Here is a 26,100-nt window from a genome sequence, read left to right as displayed (position 1 = left end):
AGTTGTTGGATGTTCATGGTGAATGAAAGAGACTTACTGACCTCAGGAATTGACAGTTTAGTGTACTGGCTTTCGAACTCCTTAAAAACTACAGTAAAAAAATATATTTTATATTATATATTAGCACAGATATTATCTATACCTAACAAGTTTTACAATGCAATGTTTATCCTATACTATTTCCTTATTTGACATTTTATATTTGATTTTATTTCATCTTTTAAAAATTATTTTAACACCCATTAATAGGTCAAGACCAGAGTTTAAGAAACAGGAGCCTAGGGCGCCTGGGTGGCTCAGTTGGTTAAGCGACTGCCTTCGGCTCAGGTCATGATCCTGGAGTCCCAGGATCGAGTCCCACATCAGGCTCCCTGCTCAGCAGGGAGTCTGCTTCTCCCTCTGACCCTCCTCCCTCTCATGCTCTCTGTCTCTCATTCTCTCTCTCACAAATAAATAAAATCTTAAAAAAAAAAAAAAAGGAAACAGGAGCCTAATAGGAAATGTGGACAAACAAATCAGTATATAATTATAAAGCAAGAAAAGCCTGGGTAGTTCTAACAGACAATAATAGGGGCTGCCTCGCTAGAGCTATCAGGGAGCAGACATTGAAATGGAGACCTGAAGAATGAGAAGAAAGCAGCCAAGCAGAGGAGTGGGGAGGAGAGTATTCCCAGTTTTATCAGTTATTTGCCTCTTTTAACAAACCACTCCAAAACTTAGTGGCTTAAAACAACATTTATTTTATTCACAAATCTACAGTTTGAGCTTTGATGGGGATAGCACATATGATCCAGTGGCCTTGGCTAGGACAGCTTAAAGAGCTGAAATACCTGCTTCAAGATGGCTCACATGGCTGGCAAGTTGGTGCTGGCAGTTGGCTGGGAGCTCAGCTGGAGCTATGGGTTGAGGGCTTCAATTCCTTTCTACCTGGGCCTAATCAAGGCTGTCTGAACTTCCTCACAGCATGGTAGCTGTATTCCCAGAACAAGTGACTCAAGAAAGCCCAACAGAAACTATTTCCTTTTATACCTTGTCTTGGAAGCAATTTATATAGTCACACATGCATCCAAATCCAAGAGGAGAGAACATCGATAGCCACCTCTCTATGGGAGGAATGTCAAAGTCATTATAAAAATTACCCTTATTGCAACCATTTTTATAATCTACCACAAACAGCATACAGGAAGCCCTAAAGCAGGTAAAAGCTAGGGTTGTTGATGGTGTCGAAGGATAAGCAAACTGAAGTGTGGGAACAAGGGGAGAATGGAGCAAGATGAGGATAGAGAGAAAAGAGACCAGATCATGTAGGGACAGATAGCCCAAGGTAGACCTAGATCTTAATTTAAGTGCAATGACACTGCAGTTGTTATATTCTGTCTGTGCTGTGGAGAATGGATTGGAGGGAGAGAAAATAGGAAGCAGAAAGCCACTTGGGAGACTACTGCAGGAATCCCAGCACAGGTAATATTGGCAGTAGCCATGGAAAGATGCTGACATTGTGTTAAGCCCTTGTCAAAAATTAAGGATGATTTCTATTTTCAGGACAAGGTTTAATTCTGATTCCTTTTAAAAAAGGGAAACAATAAAGCAGTATATATTAGTTTGCTAGGGCTGCCATAATAAAATACCACAGATCAGGTGGCTTAAACAATAAAAATGTATTTTCTCACAGTTCAGGAGGCTGGGAAGTTCATGATAAAAGTGCTGGTGGATTTGGTGTCTCCTGGGGCCTCTCTTCTTGACCTGCAGATAGCTGCCTTCTTGCTGTATGCTCACATGGTCTGTTATTGGACAGAGGACCAGTTCCAAACTCGCTGCTTGAAAGCCAATGCTCAAGAGACAAGTGTTGGTGGGAAAGGAAAGGTTGCTTTATTGAGGAAGTTGGCAACCTGGAAAAATGGCAGATTAACATCTCAAAGACCCATCTTCCCTGTCCAGGGGAAACATATTTTTAAAAGGGAAGGTGCAGGAGATGGTGAGGGGGCTATGTGCAGAAGTTGGCGCTTAACAGTTAATCATCTGTCCTCAAAAAATCTTTCAGAATCCTCTGCTCTACCAATAATCAAGGCTCCTAGGTGGTCTCTCAGTAAAGGATGCCCCTGCAGCCCAACAAGCCACATCCTGGGAAGGCAGTCCGGACTCTTCCCCATATACCAGGAATCAAGGCTCCCAGAGTCTCTTACTGAGAATGCCATGGTCAGTGGAAGCTGTTTTTGTGTGGTCAGGCCTTATCTTCTGGAAAGTCTGGTTCTTTGGTCCTCAAGGCTAGCAGTCTGCAGGATCTCAAGGGAAGTAGGTTAGTACTGCTACAAACTGGGATTTAGGTCCGCAAGCAAGGAGTGAATAAGCTTGAAGCACATTAACCCTGAAGACCAATTGAGGTGCTGTTACATTTCCTCTGAGTGTGCATATCTGTGTCAAAATTTCCACTTCTTATAAGGACACCAATTTTTCCCTCAGTGTGGGAGCGGAGTAAGTGAAAGGGATTTTACTTTTCAAGTGGCTCCGGGGACAAACACAATTGGCCGTCTAACCATTTTTCATTTGAGTCAGGTTTCATAGGCAGGTCCTTCTGTTCTTTTCCAGCAATATTAAACAGCAAATAAACAATTTTGAAGAGATTTCTCATAAGCATATTTTTTACGCACTACATTTGCTGCAACGTGTGGAAGTTACTTTCCAAGAAAGGTATAAAAATCCTGATATGATGTGCTTTGGGGCAATAAAGCACTCATGATTTTCTGATACCATCTGTTTGTCAAGATCGAGAATATCATCAGGTGAAAGGTGTTAAGGGCTTCAAGATCCAAAAGGGAAATTTAACAAGCATCACCTGGAATAGAAAAGGCATGTTTTGCAGCTAGAGTCCACAGAATTTTCTGATTGTTTCCATATGAGGATAAAGGAGATAAAGAATCAAGAACGACTCCTAGATTTCTTATTTGAGCAATTGGATGGATGGGAGTAAACACAGGGAGTGGGGGAGTGTGTTTCCAAAGTTCAGTTGCAGCATCCTATATTTGAAATGACTGTGTGCTTCTGAAATGCCAGAGGAAATGCCAAATAGGCAGCTGAATATATGAGATCATAGCTCCAAGGAAAAGTTTTGGCTTAATTTATATATTTAGGAGTTGACAGCATATACCTAGTATTTTAAGTCATGAAAATGGATAATTGGGAACTTTTATAATTCATCTTACAGCATAAAGTATTTAGCCCCTGAGTCCCCTCACTCTTTGGGGGATTCTCCAACTTAAAAAACCTTGCTGTGAGACAGAACCCACCTGCTGGAGAGGTCATCAAGAGGATGTGACTGCCAGTTGACCCTTGCACTGGATATGGGCAATTGAAGTCTCTTTACACCCTCCCCTGTCCTTAGAATGTGTGTTCTGCCCACTGCTCCCACATCAGGAGCCACTTCAAGGACTCAGTCTTGAGAGAGTACTTTGTTACTGAGACTATCTGGATTGTATATGTGACTTGAATCCCATCAAGGCCTCCATGAACTCTTGAGATTCTGCAGGCATGTGCGGAGATTACTTACCTTGTAGCCACCCAAGACAAGCCTCATATGTTAAGTTCCGTTGCTTATTAAACCCCATCTACCAAGTGGTCTGCCTCTTTCTTCAGTCTCTCCTTGCCCTGAGTGTACGGAGGCCAGTTTTGAATTTCACCTGGGGAACTCCAAAAATGGCAAATCAACAACACTCCTCTCTATGGAAACTGAAATTTTCACTGTACTCCTTTCCTAGTCTCTCTTGAATCTAGGGTGAGGGCACATGACTTAGGCTCTGCCAATCAGATGTACTTGCTTCAGACTCTGAATGGATCATGATGAAGTGAACCTGGGATGGTGAAAACCCTTCTCTGGCAGTTGTACCAGGGCCTGAATTTCTGGGGTAGCAAGGTGCTAAGAGTGGCAGTGTAGTGCCCAATAATTTAAGTGACAGAAGTGGTAATAAGGCTACTGAGTTCAGGCCTTGCCTTGGGGTCAGCAGTGGTATCATCTGATTAGTTCTGTGTTGTGAATCTAGATATGGCTTTTTTCATTGCAGAACTTCCAAGGCCAAGTCTGTACCTCTTGTGGTGATGGTATGAACTACCCACTATCTTTACAATCTCTTTTTTGCTTACATCAGGTAAGAGCAGTTTCTGTTGCTTTTCACTAAGAAATTACTGGTATAATCACTTAGGGGAGTGTAGATTAAAAAAAAAAGAGGTTACTACTTAGTATCTAATTTAGGAGAACGCCAATACTTAAAAGACAGGGTGGAGGAGAAAGAATGTTTCATGGAATTTGAGAGCTTTAAGAAGGGAGTGGCGGGGCGCCTGGGTGGCTCAGTTGGTTGGGCGACTGCCTTCGGCTCAGGTCATGATCCTGGAGTCCCTGGATCGAGTCCCGCATCGGGCTCCCTGCTTGGCGGGGAGTCTGCTTCTCCCTCTGACCCTCCCCACTCTCATGTGCTCTCTCTCATTCTCTCTCTCTCAAATAAATAAATAAAAATCTTTAAAAAAAAAAAAAAAAAGAAGGGAGTGGCGAGGGGTGCCTGGGTGGCTCAGTCATTAAACGTCTGCCTTCGGCTCAGGTCATGATCCTGGGGTCCTGGGATTGAGCCCCGCACCGGGCTCCCTGCTCCGCGGGAAGCCTGCTTCTCCCTCTCCCACTCCCCCTGCTTGTATTCCTGCTCTCACTGTGTCTCTCTCTGTCAAATAAATAAACAAAATCTTTAAGAAAAAAAGAAGGGAGTGGCCAACTGGGTCAATTACTCCTGAAAGATCAAGTAATATGAAGGTTAAGTACCCACTGGATATGGTAATAATGGAAGTCATTGTTGACCTTGACAAGAGCAGTTTCAGTGGAATGACTGGGTAGCCTGGTTGAAGTGAGTTGAAGTATTATTAGGTGGTAAGGAAATGGGAAAAAATTGTATGGAGAACTTCAAGAACAAAGAAATAGGATGGGTGGTATCTGGCTGGGAATATCTGTACTGGCAGAAACAATGCAGCAGAGAGGGAGAGGTCGCTAAAAGGACGAAGTCCTTGGTGAGGCTAACGGAGGCAAGACTGAATTCACTTCCTGAAAATTTGGCTATCTTCCTTATAGATTAGTACTATTAACCCTTTCTCTATATGCTATAAATTTGATGTCATGTTAACTTTTTATGGTTCTCTCTACTCAAGTTTTCAATATTTACATGATCAAATCTTTTGCCTTTTCCTTTCCTTGATAATTCCTGGGTTTTGTGTTATACTTAGTACATTTAGTGGAGCTTTAAAAAAATTTTTTTTTCACTTAATTAGCTCTTTAACAGAATAACCTCTATGTGGGGTAGAGATCTAATGTTTTTTCCAAACATTTATTGAATAGTCTACTCTTTCCCCACTAATATGAACCATATCTTTGTTGTGCATTAAGGACCCATATACACACATTTACTTTCTCTCTCAGGTGTTTCCAGGCTCCTTATTCTACCCCACTGATTTGTCCATTCTTATGCCATACATTAAAAATATATATACATTGTAACTTTATGTCTTTATAGCTGGTCAAGCAAGTCTCCTAGTGTTAATCTCTTTGTCATTTAATTTATAAATTAACTTAGGGAGAGATGATATCCTATTTAAGCCTTCCCATTCAAGAATATAATTTGTCTTCCTAGTTTTTTACATTCTTCCATAAAGTTTATAGTTTTCTCATACAGCTCTTGCATATTTCTTGATGTATTTAATAAGTAAATTGCATATGGTAGTCTTCTGATGTTCTAATTGGATCTGGGGATAGATTTCAAATACCTAGAATAATGGATAGCATTACTGCTTTATCCATTACTATAAATAATGGATAGGTGCTCTTCCTTAAACATCAGTATTTCTTAGGCAGGATTCCTATGTGGGTTGGATAAAAGTTAATTTCATAGGGTTGTGAAATGATGAATCTCTATAGTGATAGATTCACATGCTCTAGAAGAAATCAGAGTGGTTACTTTAACATGAAAAGAAGGAGGTCTAATACATGTTCTCACCTGAATGAAAAGCCACTCTGCTTCCACATGCTGATAGGTACCTGGCAAAATAATCTACGATACTTTGCAGAAAGTAACTTCTGATTAGGTCCAACAACACTTGCTCTCCTGAGACCCTGAATTTCCATATAATAAAGCTTGGCAAACTGGCTTGAGTCTTTTCAGGTTCAGCATTATCAGCACCTGAACCTGAAAACTAAAATTAAAGAAAAACATTAGGAACTTTTCTGGAATCCCTTCTTGGTCTTTTATGCCAACTCAGTCAGGTGACTGCTGGCTCCCAGAGGTAAAACATACCCAACCTTATTCCTGTGGCTTCTACCGGCTTTGGTCCTCCATGCTATTTAATCTTAAATGTAATCTTCAGTCTTCTCCAGATGAGATGTTTAGATGTGTATTCCTCAACACGAGTACTTCTGTTTCCCTCCATAGACTGGCTTAGTTTATTCTTTAAGCTTCTGGACTGCCCATTACCTCTACCTTTATCCCCAATCCCAACCTATCTCCACAGAACCTAGTCTTCGTCCCCAACCAGTCAACTGGCATCTGGATGGATGAGCTTACCCAGAACAGTTGATTCTAAGCTGCAAAGCTTTACAAATGTGCCAGCCAAGGTTGAATTAGCTGCAAAATGCCTCTGCATAACTAAGCAGGTTGATTTGCCTTTATGGAGTTAGGTAATATTGGATAAATTAATGTTGGTGAATTTCTACCAGGGACACTTAATTGTAATAAAATTAACATTTTTTTTTCCTGGTTATTAGACCCACAAGCCCATCTGTCTCTTAGAAGAGTACCCTAATCCGTGATTTTTCCTCCTGGACGCTAAATTCCCAGGGGGAAGATTAACATCCAATTCATCTTCATAATAGGCGCTCATTGTTTATTAATTCATTCTCCAACAGTCAAATAAAAGACAAGCTGGTAAAATGTTTAAATTAACCTTATGACTGGAAACACTATAAATCTACTGAATAATGTATTTATAAAAATATTTAGGGTTGGTTACATAACTAAAAAATGGATCCATAAATTAGTAGAAATGTAAAAATTTATTGTTAAATTCATAATTATAGGAATGATCTGTCCAAAGTAACAACAAAATCAATATTCACTTAAAATAGAAATATATAATGCAAATTAAGCTACTACCCATCAAATTTTTTTGTGTGCTTATTATGAAAAATGTCCACTGTTGTTTCATGACATGGTCTTAAATCAAAATCACAAAATCCAAGGGAAAAACGACTCTAAGAAAAGAAGAAAAGAAGTTTTTTAATTAAAAAAAACCCAAAGCCATGTTGTTAAAATGATACAAAAAGAGTGTAACATACTCACTCATAAGACTATATCCTACCTGTGGTTTCTTAAAATAATCAAGTCCTCTTCCAATCTTAATCATCCATCCATTGTTAAACCTGTTGAAATAGTATACAGTATTATACTCCAGACATTTAACTCAGACAGTTATCAAAGGTGTAGTGTAGCAAGCATCAGCAACATTTCCCCCTAACATAGAAAATCACTTTCTGCAGTGGCATGAGTTCAACCAAACCGGGCGTTACTTATGGGCTATGTCTACAATGAAATAAAAACGTCCAAAGGAACCATTAGTTGATTTGATTAGCTGGTAACAAGTTTGACAATTCAATTAATCTTACTGTCGAATTTCAGATTTCTGACAAAACTTTCCTGTTCTGCTAAGTGTATTCAGGCAGACTGTGGTGTGTTGCAGGGGTTCCCCTACCTAGAGATGGAGGACATAAGCAAGAAGAGCTCTGGATCCCGACCACAGTTACTCTAAACATATGAAAGCCACTGTGTTAAACAGAGGAACACACTACTAAAATACCTGCGTATACTGTTTCCTTAAAGACACTGTAGCATACTGTCACACCTATGAGATTATTTAATAAACTACAAGAAAAAAATACTAAGATCATCAGAATATCAACTATTATCATCAGAAAAGAAAATTATCCCGATACCATAACACTGTATGTATACTTGAATAGAAAAGTACTTCCTCTTCTCACATGAAGTAGAACACATAAACTTGATTCCATTAGGAAATATGAAACTCAGACATAATAAGCCAGATTTTTTTTCTCAAAAGTGAAAAGATACTAAAATTGAGCTTTATTTAAAATTTTAATAAACTGAATATTTACATGAATTATATACAACTTATTAAAAGAAATAAAAATAAGTATTTTCAACTGCATAAAAATTAAAATATTGCTATACACTAACCTAATTTCTCGGTCATGTACTGAAGAAGAATATTCTAATTCCAACAGCACTCCGTGATTCTGGAGTGACTCTTTTATTTCTTGCAGGCCACTACTTTGCTGCTGTTTCCCACTCCCCTGTTAATAGGAAGAATACAATTTTCTGTTCAGTTATTATCATTTTAAATTATCATTAGGTTGTGCAATGTGTATCATGGATGAATTAAAATGGGAAAGATTCTATACTAGTTTCAAAGTCTATTATCTCAAAGAAGCAACCAGAGTATGAAGTAGTTTAATAGCACTTGTTTTTATCAAAATAATTGTTTTTTTTTCTAATGTGTACATAACACAATTCTGTTCCATCTCCTAAAATGTATTTTAGTAATGCTGTTTAGTTATTCAGATTTTTAGTTACTCAGCTTTCTTTTCAAGTTAATCCTAGAAATCTGGTTTATTTAGAAGCATTCCTATTTAAGTCAAAATCAAGATGGAGATGCTCACTATCATTCTATGATCCACCAGAAGGCCAATACAATAAATCAAGAAAAAGAGATAATCATTGGTAAAGAGAGACAAAATTGTCAACAGTGCAGACATGTGATCATCTCCTGGAACATCCAAGAGACTAAACTGACAAACTACTTGAATCAGAGAGTTGAGCAAAGTGGCCAAATGCAAGGTACAACAAAATCAGAAAAAAATCAACAGCGTTTTTTGGAAGATATTTTAGGCCTATTGTTAGATAATTCCCAAAGAAACAGTTCTAGCTGAAGCGGTGTCCATGTTTTCCTTGCTCAAACTATATCTCGTAACTGAATAAAGTTAATGAAGAAAAGAATAAATGCTTCCAGATACTTACTTCATTCGGAGAGGTGAGAAGATGAATAGTTTTTACTTTACATGGTTTCTTAATAAGCATCTCACAAAATCGAAGAAAGTTATATAGCTGAAAGACATCGGGATAGGTTATTATTAACGCATACATTTTAAATAACATTTCATCATATTTTTGTACATTTCACCTACCTGATGAATCTGTCTAATATAAGGATCTTGTATCCAAACTTCTGTAACTGTTTCATTAAGGTATTTTTGAAAAAGTGACTCATAACTGAAACCTGTTGCATTCTCTTCTATTTTAATCTGCTTGTGATATTTTCCATCTACAAAACACAAGTTTCAATAATAAAACCAGTGACCATTTATTTTCTTTTTACACATATTTACATACAATGATTAATCAGGATCATATACAATTTTTTTTTTTTACTTGACAGAGAGAGACACAGTGAGAGAGGGAACACAAGCAGGGGGAGTGGGAGAGGGAGAAGCAGGCCTCCCGCCGAGCAGAGAGCCTGACACAGGGTTCGATCCCAGAACCCTGGGATCATGACCCAAGCCAAAGGCAGACGCCTAACGACTGAGCCACCCAGGTGCCCCAAGAGTTAATTTTTTTTTAACTCCTCCACTCAGCAAACATTTCTGAATACCTACTACATATATATGAGACACAATGGAAGATGCTACATACAGAGATAAATAAGGCAAACAATTCCCTAAGTCATTTCTATCTTCATGGAGGCAAAGTAGGAAAGTCCAGAGATTTCTTGGAACAGGTTCTTGAGTCGAATCCTATAGACCAGGCAGTTTATTCAAGAGAATCCTGTATGTAAAATGATAGCTGACATTCTGTCACCATAAGTAGAACCATAAGCTAGAACTCAGGGGCTACTTTGTCCTTCTCTTCAGATTTAAGCCTTTTTATGTCCTCAATTTAATAGCTAAAGTATTAAACATATAAATGCAGTATTATGTGGAATTTAGAAGTCTTTCTTAGAACTTATAGACAGTATTTTAAGCAGAAATTTATACCACTTCTTAACAACCCAAGCCAAAGTCTAGGATGCCACAGGATCCGTAAAATAGTTCCATTGTTTTTGTTCATTCCAAATGAGTAATTATTGAATTCATTGTCAAAGACCTTTAAGATTTTTTTAAAATATGACCCCTAATGGTAGTTTCTAACTTATATGATGGTTGCATATTTAAAGTTTGTTTAAAAACCAGTAGTTTGGATTCTGTTCCTAATATTTCCACAAATATAATGTTAGCAACTATGCATCAGTTTTCAAGCCAAGCTGGCCACATAGGTTAATTTAACCCAATGTATTCAAACCACAATGATGATGGTACTATATTTCACCCATGTTCTAAAAGGAAATTTCATTGTACATTTCAATTTAGGGTGAAGGAAACACTATTTTATTTCCACCCCACAGAGAAGCTTGGGGAGGGGAGTACCCAGGGTATGGGCTCATACAGAATACTAGGAAGAGGTGGGGGAGGGCTGTATAAGGACGTGAGGAACAGCAGCTGAAGGATGCACTGTTGTTTTTTTTTTAATAAAGTTTTGAAAGATTTTATTTATTTATTTACTTATTTATTTAGAGAGCAGGGGGCGGGAAGGGGCAGAGGGACAGAGAGAATCTTAAGCAGACTCTGTGCTGCCTCACGACCCTGAGATCAAGACCTGAGCTGAAACCAAGAGTAAGACACTTAATAGACTGCAACACCCAGGTACCCTGGAGGCACTGGTTTTTTGAGGGCAGTAGTAACTTTGGCTAAAAAAAGCGGAGTGTGCCAGACAAAGGTGGCGATGACCATTTATAGACATATGTTTGTAATCTGCATGCTCATGAGTAGAGAACTAGTAATAAGTAGGGAAGGACACCTACAGCATCTCCAGTCATGGAACTGCAACACTGAAATGTTTTGATTCACAACAAAATCCTAAAGAAGTCCCAGAAGCTTATTTAGCTACTTCAACATTTTGGTCATTTTACAAAGGGAAATACAAATAAAATACAGGATTTACATTCTCTATTTCTGTGTAGTATTATTTCAACTGCAGTCCATACATAAGCTTCATGGGGATCTGTGAATTCCTTCAAAGAGCATGCAGAGTTCTGCAGTATGTATAGCTCTCATCAGATTCTCAACAGGGTATGTGAAAACCACTTCCCCCCAGGATCCCCCCAAAAAAGCTAAGGATAGCTTATGTATAGGGAAGTGGAAATGCAAAGTAAACCTGTAGGCTCCCAAGGATAAACGGTCCAGACCACAAAGAGTTCCAAAAGGCAGAGCCAGAAACACTGCAGGAAATGGGCTTTGTCACAATAGCTTATAGACACATTCTGTAAATCAGCCTCTTTACCTTCTTTTTCTTGATCCAAGTATTTCTTCACTATTTCTGCTCTATCCATGTAGCCAGTAATTTGTTTTCTGAGATTACATTTCTTTATATCATCTTTGGTACCTACAAATTAAAAAATACATTCTCAAATTTCCAAATAGTTTTTCTACTGAGTACAGGCATTATTTCCAGTTTCTCAAGTCTTCCACAAATTTCCTATCCTTAAGCATGGTTTGCCTCGGTCCTAAAATGCACAAATGGGCTCAAATTTGCCTTGATCATGCAAGACCTTCATTTTTACACTAAGTCTCTGAAACAGCTTTATTTAGGAGTGGAGATTCTGACACTGTGTCTCACTGGCGGGGACACCAAATTTGCTGAGGTGACAAAGATGGCTTATTACAGGTCAAACGTGAGTCTGAGAACTATTTTGTCCTAATCAACCACAAGTCTGAAGTCTTAGCATAATCAAAAATAGCAAACAATACCTATCTTTCTTCCACAAAACCAGCTTCTCTTCCAGACTTCCCCATTATAGTTCATTTTCCCAGCCACCCCAAAAATGTAAAGTATTTTTTTTGAATAACATTATCAATAAAATTTTACCCCAAGCCCCACGCCCCAAAACCCAATCAGTCACCAAATCACTTCTGGTTTCTTCATTCCTTCCTTTTGATATTGCTTATATTTTCCATAATAATTTCATGTTTAAACTCCGAGTTTTAAAAATATTTTAATTTTGTATTTATATAAAAATTGCAATACAATGGTACAGTACCCTTTCACCCAGACTCCCCTAATATTAACATATCATGTAAGTATAGTACAATTATCAGAGTTAGGAAATTAACACTGATACACTATTAACTCATCCACAAACCAATTTTCCCACTAAAGAAAGTTTGTTTTCTGGTTCAGGATCCTACACAGCATTTACTTGTCATGTCTTCTTGGTCTCCTCCAATCTGTAATAGGTCCTTGGCCTCTCTCTACCTTTTATGATTTTGACATTTGGGGAAAACCGTGCTCAGTTATTTGTAGGATGTCTCTCATTTGGGGCTGCTGGTGTTTTCTCATGATTAGATTGAGGTTATGCCGTTTTGGCAAGAAAATCATGAAAGCATGCCCTTCTCAGTGGGTACATGATGTTGATATGTGTTATTACTGGCAATGTTAACTTTGATCACATGGTAATTGAAGATTACTCCGCTGTAAATCACTATTTTGTCCTTTGTAATTAGTAAGTATCTTGTGGGAAGATACCTTGTTTCTCATCACTTTGACCCACTAATTTTAGCATCCATTGATGGTCCTCGCCTGCAACAATTATCACTAGAGTGTCTGTCAAACAGAGATTTTCTATTTCCATCATTCCTATTTAATTTATTAATTTGGAATGCTACTGTAAGGAAGAGCTATCCCTTCTCCTCCATCTATTTATTTATGCAGTGAGCGATTTATATCAATATGCACTCATGCGTATTTAGTCTGTGGGTTGTAATCCAATACTATTGGTTTTTAAAGTTTGTATTTAAATTCCAGTTAGTTAACATACATTGTAATATTAGTTTCAGGTTACAATATAGTAATTCAACACTTCCATATATATCACCCAGTGTTCATCACAAGTGTACTCCTTAATCCCCATCACTTATTTAACCCATCCCTCTAGGCACCTCCCTTTTGGTAACCATCAGTTTGTTCTCTATAGTTATGAGTCTGTTTCGTGGTTTGCCTCCCTCTTTTTTTTTTTTTTTCCTCTCTGCTGGTTTGTATCTTAAATTTCATATATGAGTGAAATCATATGGTTATTTGTCTTTCTCTGACTTACTTCGCTTAGCATAATACTCTCTAGCTCCATCCATGTCATTGCAAATGGCAACACTATTATTTTCTTGTTCCAATTTTATCAGCTTTGGCTTTGAGAGCTCCTTTGTGCTGGCCCCTACCCATTCGACATGACCCATCATATTTTGAGCACTTCCTTGCTTTCTGGTGCAAAATGTTTTAAACTCATCTTATGTCTTCCCTGCCCCAGCCCTGGAATCAACCATTTTTCCAAGAAGCCCTGGTTCCTTTGTTGGAGAATGGTATGAAGAAATCCAATTCTGGGTGCTGAGTGTACTCGTTACCACTAAGGAAGTCCAGTCACTACTTCTAGACCCTTTTAGTCAACGTGGCTAGAAAGTATATGTACGGCTAATAACACACACGTACATCTGCATTTATTTCTGTGTCTATCCATCTGCATATATATTAAAAACCACAAGTTCATGATCATAACTTTGATCCCTCAGGGTTCATTCTAGCCCTCTTCCTCTCCTTATGTGTAACTTCTTTTATTAACCACAATATATGTACTGGCTTGTTTAAGCCTAGTATAGACACAATTGTTCTCTGTCATTCAAGTGGGAGGAAAGACAACAATAAAAGTAAATTGGTGGGGCACCTGGGTGGCTCAGTTGGTAAGCATCTGCCTTCGGCTCAGGTCATGATCCCAGGGTCCTGGAATCCAGCCCCACATCGGGCTCCCTGCTCCTTGGGAAGCCTGCTTCTCCCTCTCCCACTCCCCCTGCTTGTGTTCCCTCTCTCGCTGTGTCTCTGTCAAATAAATAAATAAAATCTTTAAAAAAAAAAAAAAGTAAATTGGTAAAATACGTGTGTTAGATTGTGGTAAGTACTATTAAATAAAATAAAACAAGGAAGAAGGATAAGGGAGTCCTAGGATGGGGTTGTAATTTTATACAGAAGGTCAGGGAAGGCCTCACAGAGAAGGTAATATTTGTTTTTTTTGGGGGGGGGGTTGTTTGTTTTAAAGATTTTATTTATTTGACAGAGAGAGAGAGAGAAAGAGAGAAAACACAAGCAGGGGGAGCTACAGAAGGAGAGGGAGAAGCAGGCTCCCCACTGAACAGGGAGCCTGATGTGGAGCTCGATCCCAGGACCCTGAGATCATGACCTGAGCTGAAGGCAGATGCCCGACTGAGGTACCCAGGCACCCCCCCTTTTTAAAGATTTTATTTATTTATTTTACACAGAGAAAGAGCAGAGAAGGTAATATTTGTATAACGAAAGGAAAGAGAGGGAATATGCTATACAAATATTTGGGAGAACATATTCCTAATAGAGACAATCCCTACATGCAACTTTAATTACATCACTCCTCTGTAAAAACTTTAAATGGTTTCTCCCTGTCTATGGAATGAGTTAAAATCTGGCGGTCAAGGCCATCCACACTGTGTTCCAAGCCTCAATCTACCTTTAAACTTTACTTCTGACTCTTCCTCTATAGACACATGCTGGGACCAAACTGAACCACTTATTTGGTAAACTAGCACAAACAGAATTTAAACACTTAGCTGAATTTCATTTCTGAAATTCTACTTACTTCTCCAAAGCCCCTGTCAAAAGCCACCTGCACCTTTCCTCCCCCAAATGACCTTTAATTGTTTATTTCCTCATTGTACTTGTCTATACCCTTTCCTGGCACTTACTCCCAATATAGAGTTATTTGCATTTCTATCTTAATCTGTAAGATTACATCACTCTCTCTATAACCTCTGTAGAATCAGCGGAGCACACTGGAGCAAAACTGTGCTTCTCCTGATTCAGATTCCCAGAGTGCCAAAACTTGAGCAGTGCTCCACCTGACAACCCTAGGGCACCAGAACTTTAGCAGTGCTCCACCTGACCAACACTGTACACTGTCTCTTTTTGGCGGTCAGTATACCAGAGTCTTTTAAGCCTTGGGGCTCCAATTGTGACTCTACTAATTGTGGAGAAGCTTAATGTTATGCTGCAAATGAGGATAACATCACCTCCTTCCTCATAGGGCAATTGTAGGGATGAAACAAGATCATGATTTTGATGTACTCTACACAGTGCCAGCACTCAGCACTCATAAATGTAACTACTCTTATCTTCATCATCATCATCACCATCATCAAATGGGCTTTCCCAAGAACTTTTATAGTTCTTTTTTTCAAGATTTTATTTTATTTGAGAGAGTGGGCGCACACGAGTGGGGGGAGTGGCAGAGGGAGACGGAGAAGCAGACTCCCCGCTGAGCGTGGAGCCCAATGCGTGGCTCTATCCCAGAACCCCAAGATCACGACCTGAGTTGAAGTCGGACGCTTAACCGACTGAGCCACCCAGGCGCCCCTGTAGTTTTACAGTTCTGACAAAAGCACCCAACCTTGAAGGGCGCCCTCTGCTGTCTTTTCAAAGCTTCTGTAACACTTAGGCTAAAGGGCACACAGGGGAGATAGTAGGCCAGGGATTGTACTAGTTGTTAATGGTTATTTGGGTACTTCTCAACATTGAATAACTACATGACAGATAAAGTCTCGCTGCCTCACCCACTATGCATTTCTCACACTGAATTTCAGTACACACGTTTCTTAGAATTCTTTTTTCTTTTACCGCTACGTGATTTTATTTTTGTTTACTTCTAACCAAAATACCTAAACAGAAAAGTAATAATAGTGTAATAAACACCCTTATTACCCATCACATAGATTTAAGGGTTGTTAGCATTTTGCCACATGCTCCAACTGTTTTTTTCCCCTAAAATTAAATTCAGACATCATGACAAATTCTTCCCAAGACACTTCAGTCTACATCTCTAAAAATCAAAGACAGTTTTCGACAAAACCATACTGCTTAACAAAATCAGTAATTTGAGTGTTACCCAATCCATATTTAAACTTCCCAAACTGATCCAAAAATGTCTCTTACATTTCGTTCAAAACTAGTCCTACCAAGGTTTATATATTACATTTTATTGTCTCTTAAAAATCTAGAGTATTGTCCCTCTTTTCTGATGACATCAATCTATTAAAGATATAAAAGAAACCAGTCCACTTGTTATGTAGAATATCCACCTTCTGTATTTGACTGCTTCCTAGTGGTGCACAAGAAGGATTTTTAACTTTCACTCCGCCCCAGACACAGCGGGATCCAGTTCCTCTAGTCCTCTCTCCACCGCTCCCTGCTCACCTCTGAGAACCTGCATGAGCAGGTCTATCCCCTCCTGGTAACACACCAGAGCCTGCTGGTACCGGGACTCCGAGTCTAGTTCTACCGCCCGCTTTAACACCGTGCATGCAGCCACGCTCTGGGGATCCAGCTCCTTCCCGGACTTCGCCATAGTTCCGAAACTCCCCTGCACCCCAAGCTCAACCAGAGCCTAGCCAGCCGGCAGCGCTTCCGGGGGCGATCACGTGACATCAGTGCGCCGGCGCTCTCTTTATGGCCGTTGAATGGGCGGGACATGGCCGGAACTAAAGTGCGCGGGGTCACAGTTGTCGCACGTCGTGACGGCTGGGGTTGAATGCAGCGGTTGGTGATCTCTCCTCTTTTCTTCTTTCATTCGGTAAGTTCAGTTTGAACAACATTTAGCAGTAGCTGGTGAGAAGGGAATGAATGGCGGAGAGTACTGCATTTTTGCCAGGAGTACGTACCTGGGAACGCTATGGAGATCACTGTTGGTTTTCCTATTGGATTCTGAGTTTGCGGGTCGCAGTAACCTAAATGGGCCTGCGCCCGTGTACTGTCCCATGGGCTCGCGGAAACCCAGTGGTCGACTAGATCCTGTTTCCCAGTTCCCGAGCTCCTTGGAGTCCAAGGGCCGAGCCGCCTAGGCAGGATAGCTTAGTGAGGAAGGGAATTCAGGTTTGTTTTAGCAGTTTCTGTGCTTCTGTTCTATTATTAATTTCGGTTTCCCACTGGGGATCAGTGTAACTTGAATTTTTTTGTTAGTAAAGATAAAAGCTTAACTAATTGCATTTTAGAAGGCAAAACCTTCCCGGGTTGGCAGTTAAAATATTTACCATTTTACCAAGAGCTGTAATTTCGCCAACCATGTTTTTGATTGCCACCTATCCACAGCTGCCTGTTCTGCGTCTTTTTGCCAAGGGGCGCGGATGAGGATGGGGACTGCCTATTACTTGATAGGCATTAGGAATTAAAAGAAGAGACATTTATTGCCTTCAGAGATCTCGGTTTATTGAAAGGGAAATTCTGTGTTGTGCATTTTCGGTAGTGTTTCCCCTCCTTTTGTCATTAAATAGATGTCTAAAACTATTCAGACATTAACTGGGAGCTACTTCAAAGTCCAAGAGTTGTGTGCCTTATTATTAACAATAATCTTTACTTTTTATTAAAACTTATAACTTTTGACTGTCACACTTTCTGAAGTCTGTAAACTTAATTCAACAAAAACTGATTGAGTGCCTAGTACATGACAGGTGCTGCTTTAGGTATATGCTTGGGATACATCTGTGAAGAGACAGGGCAGGCCAAAAACAAAACAAAATTTAAAAATCATTGTCCTTGCGGAATTAACATGTTACTGGGTGAAGACAGACAACAACAAACCTAATAAACTGTGTTAGAAGATAAATGCTATGGAAAGAAAATCAAGTGAAGTAAGAAGTCTGACAATTTGGGGGTGGGTCAAAATGTTGAATAATGGAATCAGGATAGGCCCTACTGAGAAAAGATTTGAGCCAAGAATTGAAGGAAGTGAGAGAATTAACTGTGAATATCAGGAGCATTCCAGGAGAAAGAACAGTCCGTCCAAAGGAGCATGGCTGCCTGGCAACTTGTAGGACCTGTAAGGGGGCCAGTGTGTGTATTGATTAAGAGTGGAGATGAAGTCCTAGAGGTGGGGGTTAAGGACTGGCTGTTGCTCCGATGCATTAAAGCTTTTGGGGTATTTAATAAATCAACTTTTTATTTTAGAATAATTTCAGGTTTATAGAAAAGTTGTGAAGATAGTACAGAGTTCCTATATACCCCACACCTGATTTCCCCTTTTATTAACATCTTACATTAGTATGGTACATACGTTATAACTGATGGATCAATACTGATACATCATTAACCAAAGTTCATACTTCATTTGGATTTCTTAGTGTTTACTAGATGTCCTTTTACTGTTCCAGAATCCCATTTGGTCGTCATGGCTCCTTAGGTTCCTCTTGACTATGGCAGTATCTCACTTTCCTTGTTTTTGGTGACCTTGACAGTTTTAAGGCACTCAGGTATTTGAAGAGGTACTGGTCAGGTAATTTCCACAATGTCCTTCAAATGGAGTTTGATGTTTTTCTCTCAGCCTGATGCTAGGGGTTTTTGGGAGGAAGACCACAGACATGAAGTGCCATTCTCATTCCATCATATCAAGCGTGCATGCTATCAACTTGACTTTTATCATAGTTGATATTTACCATGATCACCTGGCTGACATAGTGTTTGTGAGGTTTCTCTAGTACAATGTTATTTTCCCCCTTTCTATACTGTACTCTGGGAGCAAGTTGTTAAGCATAGCCCATACTTATGAGTGGTTTTGCTCCACCTTTTTGAGAGGGAAGTCTCTGCATAAGTTATTTGGAATTCTTCTATAAGGGAGATTTGTTTCTTCTCTCCCATTAATTTACTTCTTCATTTATTTATATGAATATGGAATCATGGTTATTTTATGGTTTGGATTATAAGCCAGTACTTTGTTACTTACTTTGTAGCTCATATTGGTCCAGCTTTTTGCCATTGGGAGCTCTTCACTTGGTTCCTGTGTCCCTTTGACATACTCTCATCATTTTGATTTTTTGAGTAGTTCCTTTCTAGTGCTACAAGATGCTCCAGGCTCATCTTTATATATTCCCTGAGGTAGCCCTCCAATCAGCCATTTCTCCATGGAACCCTGGTTTCTTTTATTAGAGAATGCTAAGATCAGGGTGCTGGGTGTGCTCATTGCTACGGGGATTCCATTGCTTTTTAGTCTTCTTAGCTAACGGAGCTAACCCACGTATTCATTGATGTCTGTGATTATTTCTGTATCCATCACTATCTATATTTAGCTAAACATGAGCTCAAACTCTAATCCTGTGCCATTGGATCACATGGATTTATTCTGGCTTTCTCCTCTTGTTTATATGTTACTTCTCACTCCAACAGTGAGAAACCTGGCTCGTTGGAAGGTTTTGAGAAGAGGAGTTGGTTGACATGATCTGATTTAGGATTTTAATTAGATGATTGCTGCCATGAAGAAGAGATCTTAGGGAAGTTAGAATGGAAGCCAGACGGCCAGTGAGGAGGCTTTTGTTGAAATTTAAGTGATAAGAAAAAGAGTAACATAGTGTGAAGCCAAATGAGTTGGGTTGGTATATTATGTTTAACTTGGGAGGAAGAAGTATGGTAAAGGAAATATTTTATCATTACCTATTTGATTGAAGGGTCTGAGGATTAAATAAGCATCTCTTCTAAGGAAATTAAGCATTTCTTCTAAGGAAGCCTTGATACAAAATGTATATAAACAACCAGCCAAGCAATGGCTGATGATTTGAACTAGAAATTGTTATGCTATATGGCAATGTTTGAAGTCTGAAGTCTGGATGAGAGTTATGAAATTTTGAGGTACTTCTGAATTCTGAGCTGAGCAGACCATAGATCTAACCCATTAACTGATTCAGACATTCAGAAACAAACACTGTTCATCAGAGACTGTGCTAGATGCTGAGAGTAGAAAATGAGCAAGACAAAATTCTGGATTTCATGGCACTAAGGATTTAGTAGTTAACTCTTCTAAAACCTATTCATAATTAATTTTGAGAGACTGGTTCAGTTGCTGAAAATTTTTCTGAAGTCTGGCTCTTTTAATGGGACATCTTGCATTGATTCCCACAACTTCATTGCTTTTTCCACATCACAGGAAAGACTTGCAGAGCTTGAGTGAGCCAGAATCTGGTGGATTCACTGAAATACACCATTGTATTCTATTTTGATGTGTTATTACAGTTTTGTAATAATTTAATAATTTTATCATAGTAAAAGCTACCATTTATTGAGGGCTTCTTATGTGCTAAATACTGTTTTAGGTGTTTTTAGAATAACTCATTTGCAAGGTAGGTATTATATTCTTCTGGGGAAAAAATTGAAGCACACAAATTAAATAACTTATCCAAAATATACATGTAGTTCATAAACCTAATCTGTTTTTAGTATACATCAGTACAGTAGGTTGTAATTATTTGTGTCTAAATAAACATGACTTTTTCTACATCACAGAAGCAATGCATGTTCGTTAAGAATAGTTTAACAGTACAAATATGCAAAACAGAAAGTTATGGTTTACTTCTTAACAGAAAGATGTTATGATTTAGTGAAAATACGCTGGACCAGGAACTAAAATTGGGTTCCAGACCACATACTCCTTGGATAGCTGGATGCCCTTGAGTAAATGATTGATTTTTCATTTTCCGCATACATAAGGTAAGACGGTTGTTAATTCTAGTTCTAGGAGTCGGGATTTCTTCAGTCTCTTCTAGCTCTTTCATTTTATGTGATTCTATAACAAAGCATTCTTTGTGCTTATTGTTGAAGAGAATTTTTTAAACAATAATAACCTCCTTTGCCCATTTTTGTTGAGTCAACCTAGGTTCTAACTCATTTGGCAAAAATAGGATGTGGTTAATGTATAATTACTATGTATGGTTTTGCTGAACTCCAAATAACACATTTATTATAACTTAATTCTTACCCTTATTGTATTAAAATAATAAGATTTCACTGTTAAACTTTAACCAACTTTATAATTAACTTGTTCTTTAGTTTTTTAATAATACAGAAGTGGGCACCTGGCCATTTCCAAGACACATTTGACTCACGGATCAATTTTCTGCTTGTCATAGCCTCAGAAGAGAACAGTCACCACACTCATGGCAGGGATTTTGCGTTCAATAGTTCAGAGGCCCCCAGGCAGACTCCAAGTAAGTGTTTCAAGTATTATCTCTCTTTTTTTTTTTTATTCTTTAAGAACTGTTTCTTTCTCTTTTTTAATGAATAAAACAACTGGGCAGGTTTAACTGCACAGTTCCTTTTTTTATATATGTTTTTTAATGTTGAGGATCAGTCTTATTTATGGTTTATCTGCTGTTTCATCACTAAAGATTTGAAATCACAAAAGATTTTTCCTGGAGAACATGCTGGTAAAAAATGGCTAGTATTGGTTTCCCCTTAATCTTTTTAAAGTTTAAGGGTTTATTCTCTTTCAGTTACGAAAAGAGTATATCTTCAATCATAGAAAAATAGAAAACTGTGGAAGAGCAGAAAGAAGAAAAGCACTCTCCCAGAAACCATTCATGCTTGTATTTTCATGTATTTCCTTCTAGTCTTTCTTACAGAAATTATAGCAGCTTAGCCTAATCTATTCATGAGGGCCAGAGTCTAGATACAGGCATGCTGCTGGCTATAGATAATAATATTAGGTGCTTTACATAGATTACCTTAACCTTAGATTAATCCTGTGGGGTCAGTATTATTTCCTTTTAAAATAGCTGAGGGGGCGCCTGGGTGGCTCAGATGGTTAAACGTCTGCCTTCGGCTCAGGTCATGATCTCGGGGTCCTGGGATCGAGTCCCACATCAGGCTCCCTGCTCCTTGGGAGCCTGCTTCTCCCTCTGCCTTTCTCTCTCGCTCTGTCTCTCACGAATAAATAAATAAAATCTTTAAAAAAAAAATAAATAAAATAGCTGAGGAAATTGAGAGGATAAGTGTCTCATTTCTCACAGATGATAAGCACAGAACCAGGATTAGAAGCCCATATTTTTCCTTTCCCTCGCTCATTTGCTCCTCTTTACTCTCTAATTATGTGTGGACCTCAGCAGGACAGAAAGGGCATGAAGGGAATGAATATTGCCTATCCAGAGAGGAGTTTCCAGATATGAGGGATTGGCAGTGAATCCTTTCTCTTTAGCCGACTGAGAGCAGCAGGACTAGAAGATTGCCGAAGGGGAACAAGAGATAGGAACTAATAGGATGGCATTGTAGGGACCAGAAAGACAACCGTAAACTCATTTCTTTTTACAGTGTATTGTTGAAGGTTATTATTGCACATCGTGTGGAGCAGGGGTTGGCAAACTACAGTCTGCAGGTCAAATTCAGCCCACCTGTTTTCTTAAATCAGGCTTTATTGGAATGTAGCCACGCCCACTTGTTTACATATTGTTCGGGGCTCCTTTTGCCCCCCAGTGGCAGAGTTGAGACTTGGCAATGGAAACCATACAGCCCCAGAGCTGGAAATAACTTCATGTTTAGTCCTTTACAGAAAAATATTGCCAACCTCTGGTCAAGAAGTCTCTATTTCACTCATATGTGGAATTTAAGTTAACAAAACAGATGAACATAGGGGAAAAAAAAAAAAAGAGGAGCAAACCAAAAAACAGACTCTTAACTCTAGAGAACAAACAGGGTTATGAGAAGGGAGGTGGGTAGGGGATGGGCTAAATGGGTCATGGGGATTAAGGAGGGCACTTGCAATGAGCACCAGCTGTTTTATGTAAGTGAGGAATCACTAAATTCTACACCTGAAATATTACACTGTATGTTAACAAACTGGAATTTAAATAAAAACTTGAAAAAAAAAACAGAAAAGTCTATATTTATATGAGCTTTTTGCTTTCTAATGTTAGTGGTAAGATGAATATATTCATTCAGCTAAGGGGCTGAGATAAATGTTTGATAATTATAGGTTAGGTAAAAACACTTTTGTCACCTAAAAATTGGTGGGTATGGATTTCTGCACTAGACAGAGTTCTTAAAAAAAGTGTTTATATCATGTTTTAGACTGTGACAAAAGGTGTGGAGTCTCTTATTTGCACGGATTGGATTCGTCACAAATTTACCAAGTCAAGAATTCCAGATAAAGTAAGAAGAAGGGTTGGGGGTGGGGGGCGGTTAGTGTTACTATTTTTTTAAGCATGTGCTGTTTTAAAAGATACCTACTTTTGTAATTTTGAAAACTTTTATATTAAATTATTTGTGGATGTTGGTGGTAGGGCAGAGTTTAAAAAAAGCATGGTAGAATTTATCTAAATGATTCTCTTTTTTAAAATGTACCACTGTTCTTTGTAGTAGTCGGTTTTTATCATCTTAGAATCTGTTTATTCCTGCTTATGGTTTTTTGCCTTAATAGTTTGTGTTTTCATATCACCATTGTCCTCAGAAAACAATGAGTCTTCTTCCTGCTCAGACACTGTCTGTGTGGGTCTGTGTTCACTTTCTGTCTTGACTGTTGCAACTTGGAATCTTTGTGAGAGAACTGCTAGATTTATGTGTATATATCATTCTTTCGGAAAACACTAGCTACATTGCTTTTCATGTTTTTTTCCTACGTTAGCCACATAGAACCACTTGGTTTTCCCAAATATTTCAGGCTCTTTACACAGTTTCTTTATATCTTCTCTCCTTTTCTTTGGCATGCCTGCCCCATACTCTGTCTTCCACCATTCTTCTCACCCTGCGTCTCTTCAAAACCCCTAGAAAATACAGACAAGCAAAAACAACTGAAAAGCACCCTTAATCCCACCTACTTGGAGACAGCTACTGTCAATACCTTCCACATCCTTTTCTGTTGTATGTTTTTAAAGATGTGAATCATCTCATGTATAATGTTTCTCTAATTGCTTTCTTCATTTAGCAATATAATGGGAGCCTCTCAGTGGATAAGTTTCTACAATATTATTTTCATGATTGAATTATATGCTTTTTGATTAAAGTGCCATCTTCTGTGTGTGTGATTCCCCAGAGATATGACTCTTGATCTAATATCTTTGAAACCTTTACATACATAAGTGTGTGTGTGTATAACATGATTTCTTAGAATCAGTATTTATGTAATGTATCATACATAAGTGTGTGTGTGTATAACATGATTTCTTAGAATCAGTATTTATGTAATGTATCATACATAAGTGTGTGTGTGTATAACATGATTTCTTAGAATCAGTATTTATGTAATGTATCATATATACAAACCTGTGTATTTTGGTACACATGAAACAAATACAAGAGCCTACTACAGGGGCGCCTTGGTGGCTCAATCAGTTAAGCGTCTGCCTTTGGCTCCGGTCATGATCCCAGAGTCCTGGGTTTGAGCCCTGAGTCAGGCAGGGGGTCTGCATCTCCCTTTCCCTCTGCCCCTTCCCCCTGCTCATACTCTCTCTCTATCTCCTTTTTCTCTCAAATAAATAAATAAAATCTTTAAAGAAAAAGATCCTATTACACATGGTTGTGTGGATTTTTTTTTCTTTTGCTCAAGAATGTATTATGGCTTTCTTCAGCATTAATAGCTGCTAAGATAGTAAGCTGTTATTTGTTTTAATGGCAGCACTGTATCCCATTGGATACATCATAGTTTAGTTATATTGTATTTTGTTTGGTTTTGTTATTTTTAGTTTGTTAGTTTTATTTAGAATGTATGCATCCTAATTCATTTAGTTATTCTATGAGGAACATGGATGTGCCCTTTAAATTTTTCAGTATTACAAGTAGTATTACCATGTACATCCTTATTCAGTACATTTTATGTACTTAGGGAAGGTTTTCGTGGGATAGCTTACTGGAACATCTTGATTCTTAGAGAATCAGTTCACATAGCAGCTTTGTGGAGCCGTTTCTAATCCTTCAAAGGCAGTCATTTGTACTCTTCTAGTACTTTGTACGTACTTTTTTATGATCCTCAAGTGTTATTGTCATTGTAAGCTTAGCTTTGTGCCCCTGATTGAACGCGGTGAAGGGATGCAGCTGTGCCCAGCTTATACAGTGCTCATACAGTCTCCTGACATTTGAACTCTTCAGTGTCCTCTGGTGGCTCCTGCTTCACTCTTAAAACAGTTTTTGCCTGTGTGATACTTTTTTCAGAGTATGGAATTATTAGACTTTTTCTATCTAAGTAATCAGATGGGTATAAATGTTCAATTTGAGGATAGGATTATAGAAAGATTTGGGATGAGATCGTTATGTGGTTGTTTGGGTTTTTTTTTTTTTCTTAAGGAAAAAAAGGAGATACTTAGAAGCATAGATACATAGAAGTTGAAAATTTACCATTTATAATTCTCCTTTCTTAGGTATTTCAGCCTTCACCTGCAGATCATGAAAAATACGGTGGGGATCCACAGCACCCTCATAAACTGCATATTGTTACCAGAATAAAAAGTACAAAAAGACGTCCATATTGGGAAAAAGATATAATAAAGATGCTTGGATTAGAAAAAGTATGCAACTATTTAAGTCATCTTACGTGTTGTTTAAATTTGCTTTAAATTTTATAATTCTCAAACTTTAAGGTGTATTTTTACAGTTTCTTTTGTTTAAATGTATTATTTAGTGTAATTTATTTGAAACTTTGATTTAGACAAAATAAGCCTTCATTTTCACATTTTGCTGAAACATGGGACCATCTGCTCTGAAACTGATCCATTACATGGTTTCCTTTCTTTCTAGGCACATACTCCTCAAGTTCACAAGAATATCCCTTCAGTGAACGCAAAACTGAAAGTGGTTAAACATTTGATAAGGTTTGTTGTTTGTCAGCGATTTTTTAAAATGTGTTACCTAATATAATTCTAAAAGCATTTTCTTATGTCACAGGATCAAGCCCCTGAAGTTGCCCCAAGGACTTCCAGCAGAGGAGGACATGTCTAACACGTGCCTCAAGAGCACTGGGGAATTAGTGGTGCAGTGGCATCTAAACCCCATAGACCAGGAAGCAGTTAAGTCCTAAGGCCAGAGCAGTTTCATATTAAAAAATGTAAATCATTTTTATTTAAAGGTAGTGAGAAAGTGTTCTCATTAAAATATATTTTAAATACTA

At 38.4% G+C, this 26,100-nt stretch overlaps 2 protein-coding genes across 9 annotated transcripts in view; one reads left to right on the top strand and one right to left on the bottom strand.

The window, feature by feature from the left end:
- MITD1 (microtubule interacting and trafficking domain containing 1) overlaps nt 1–16,631 on the bottom strand; it is a 19,431-nt gene extending 2,800 nt beyond the window's left edge. Inside the window, exons 1-8 of one of the 6 annotated variants that reach the window (XR_014148891.1) lie at nt 16,449–16,631; nt 11,472–11,573; nt 9,284–9,420; nt 9,117–9,203; nt 8,277–8,392; nt 7,381–7,441; nt 6,024–6,212; nt 1,847–2,833 (exon numbers count right to left, since the gene is read on the bottom strand). Coding sequence is in view for 3 of the 6 variants with exons in the window: in XM_081832009.1 (XP_081688135.1) it covers nt 2,820–2,833; nt 6,024–6,219; nt 7,381–7,441; nt 8,277–8,392; nt 9,117–9,203; nt 9,284–9,420; nt 11,472–11,573; nt 16,449–16,599 (864 nt within the window). In the remaining 3 variants the exon portion in view is untranslated. Of the gene's footprint in view, nt 1–1,846; nt 2,834–6,023; nt 6,220–7,056; nt 7,274–7,380; nt 7,442–8,276; nt 8,393–9,116; nt 9,204–9,283; nt 9,421–11,471; nt 11,574–16,448 lie in introns of those variants that run through there. The other 5 variants (XR_014148892.1, XM_081832009.1, XR_014148890.1 and 2 more) reach the window with 5 other exon arrangements.
- MRPL30 (mitochondrial ribosomal protein L30) lies at nt 4,080–26,100 on the top strand. 3 transcript variants are annotated; one of them, XM_031029114.2, is made up of 7 exons: nt 16,699–16,824; nt 20,612–20,720; nt 21,140–21,217; nt 23,073–23,153; nt 25,355–25,501; nt 25,731–25,804; nt 25,878–26,100. In XM_031029114.2, the coding sequence occupies exons 3-7, from the start codon at nt 21,167–21,169 to the stop codon at nt 26,008–26,010; spliced, it is 486 nt and encodes a 161-aa protein (XP_030884974.1). In that variant the 5' UTR covers nt 16,699–16,824; nt 20,612–20,720; nt 21,140–21,166; the 3' UTR covers nt 26,011–26,100. The 3 variants fall into 3 exon arrangements, with proteins under 3 accessions (XP_081688136.1, XP_006734267.2, XP_030884974.1); XM_081832010.1 differs by lacking the exons at nt 16,699–16,824; nt 20,612–20,720 and adding an exon at nt 4,080–4,139; XM_006734204.3 differs by lacking the exon at nt 20,612–20,720 and having other exon boundaries at nt 16,685–16,824.

This window comes from Leptonychotes weddellii, chromosome 10 (genome assembly GCF_054177405.1).
Source record: "Leptonychotes weddellii isolate Sample4059 chromosome 10, ASM5417740v2, whole genome shotgun sequence".
Classification (NCBI taxonomy): domain Eukaryota; kingdom Metazoa; phylum Chordata; class Mammalia; order Carnivora; family Phocidae; genus Leptonychotes; species Leptonychotes weddellii.
The sequence above is the reverse complement of the archived record's forward strand: the minus strand, read 5'-3'. Positions and strand labels throughout refer to the sequence as shown.

Coding starts and splice junctions, on each gene's coding strand:
- MRPL30 (XM_081832010.1), top strand. CDS start 4,095: ATGAACTACCCACTATCTTTACAATCTCTTTTTTGCTTACATCAG. Junction 4,140..21,139: donor CTCTTTTTTGCTTACATCAG/GTAAGAGCAGTT, acceptor TGCTTGTCATAG/CCTCAGAAGAGAACAGTCAC. Junction 25,805..25,877: donor GTGGTTAAACATTTGATAAG/GTTTGTTGTTTG, acceptor CTTATGTCACAG/GATCAAGCCCCTGAAGTTGC.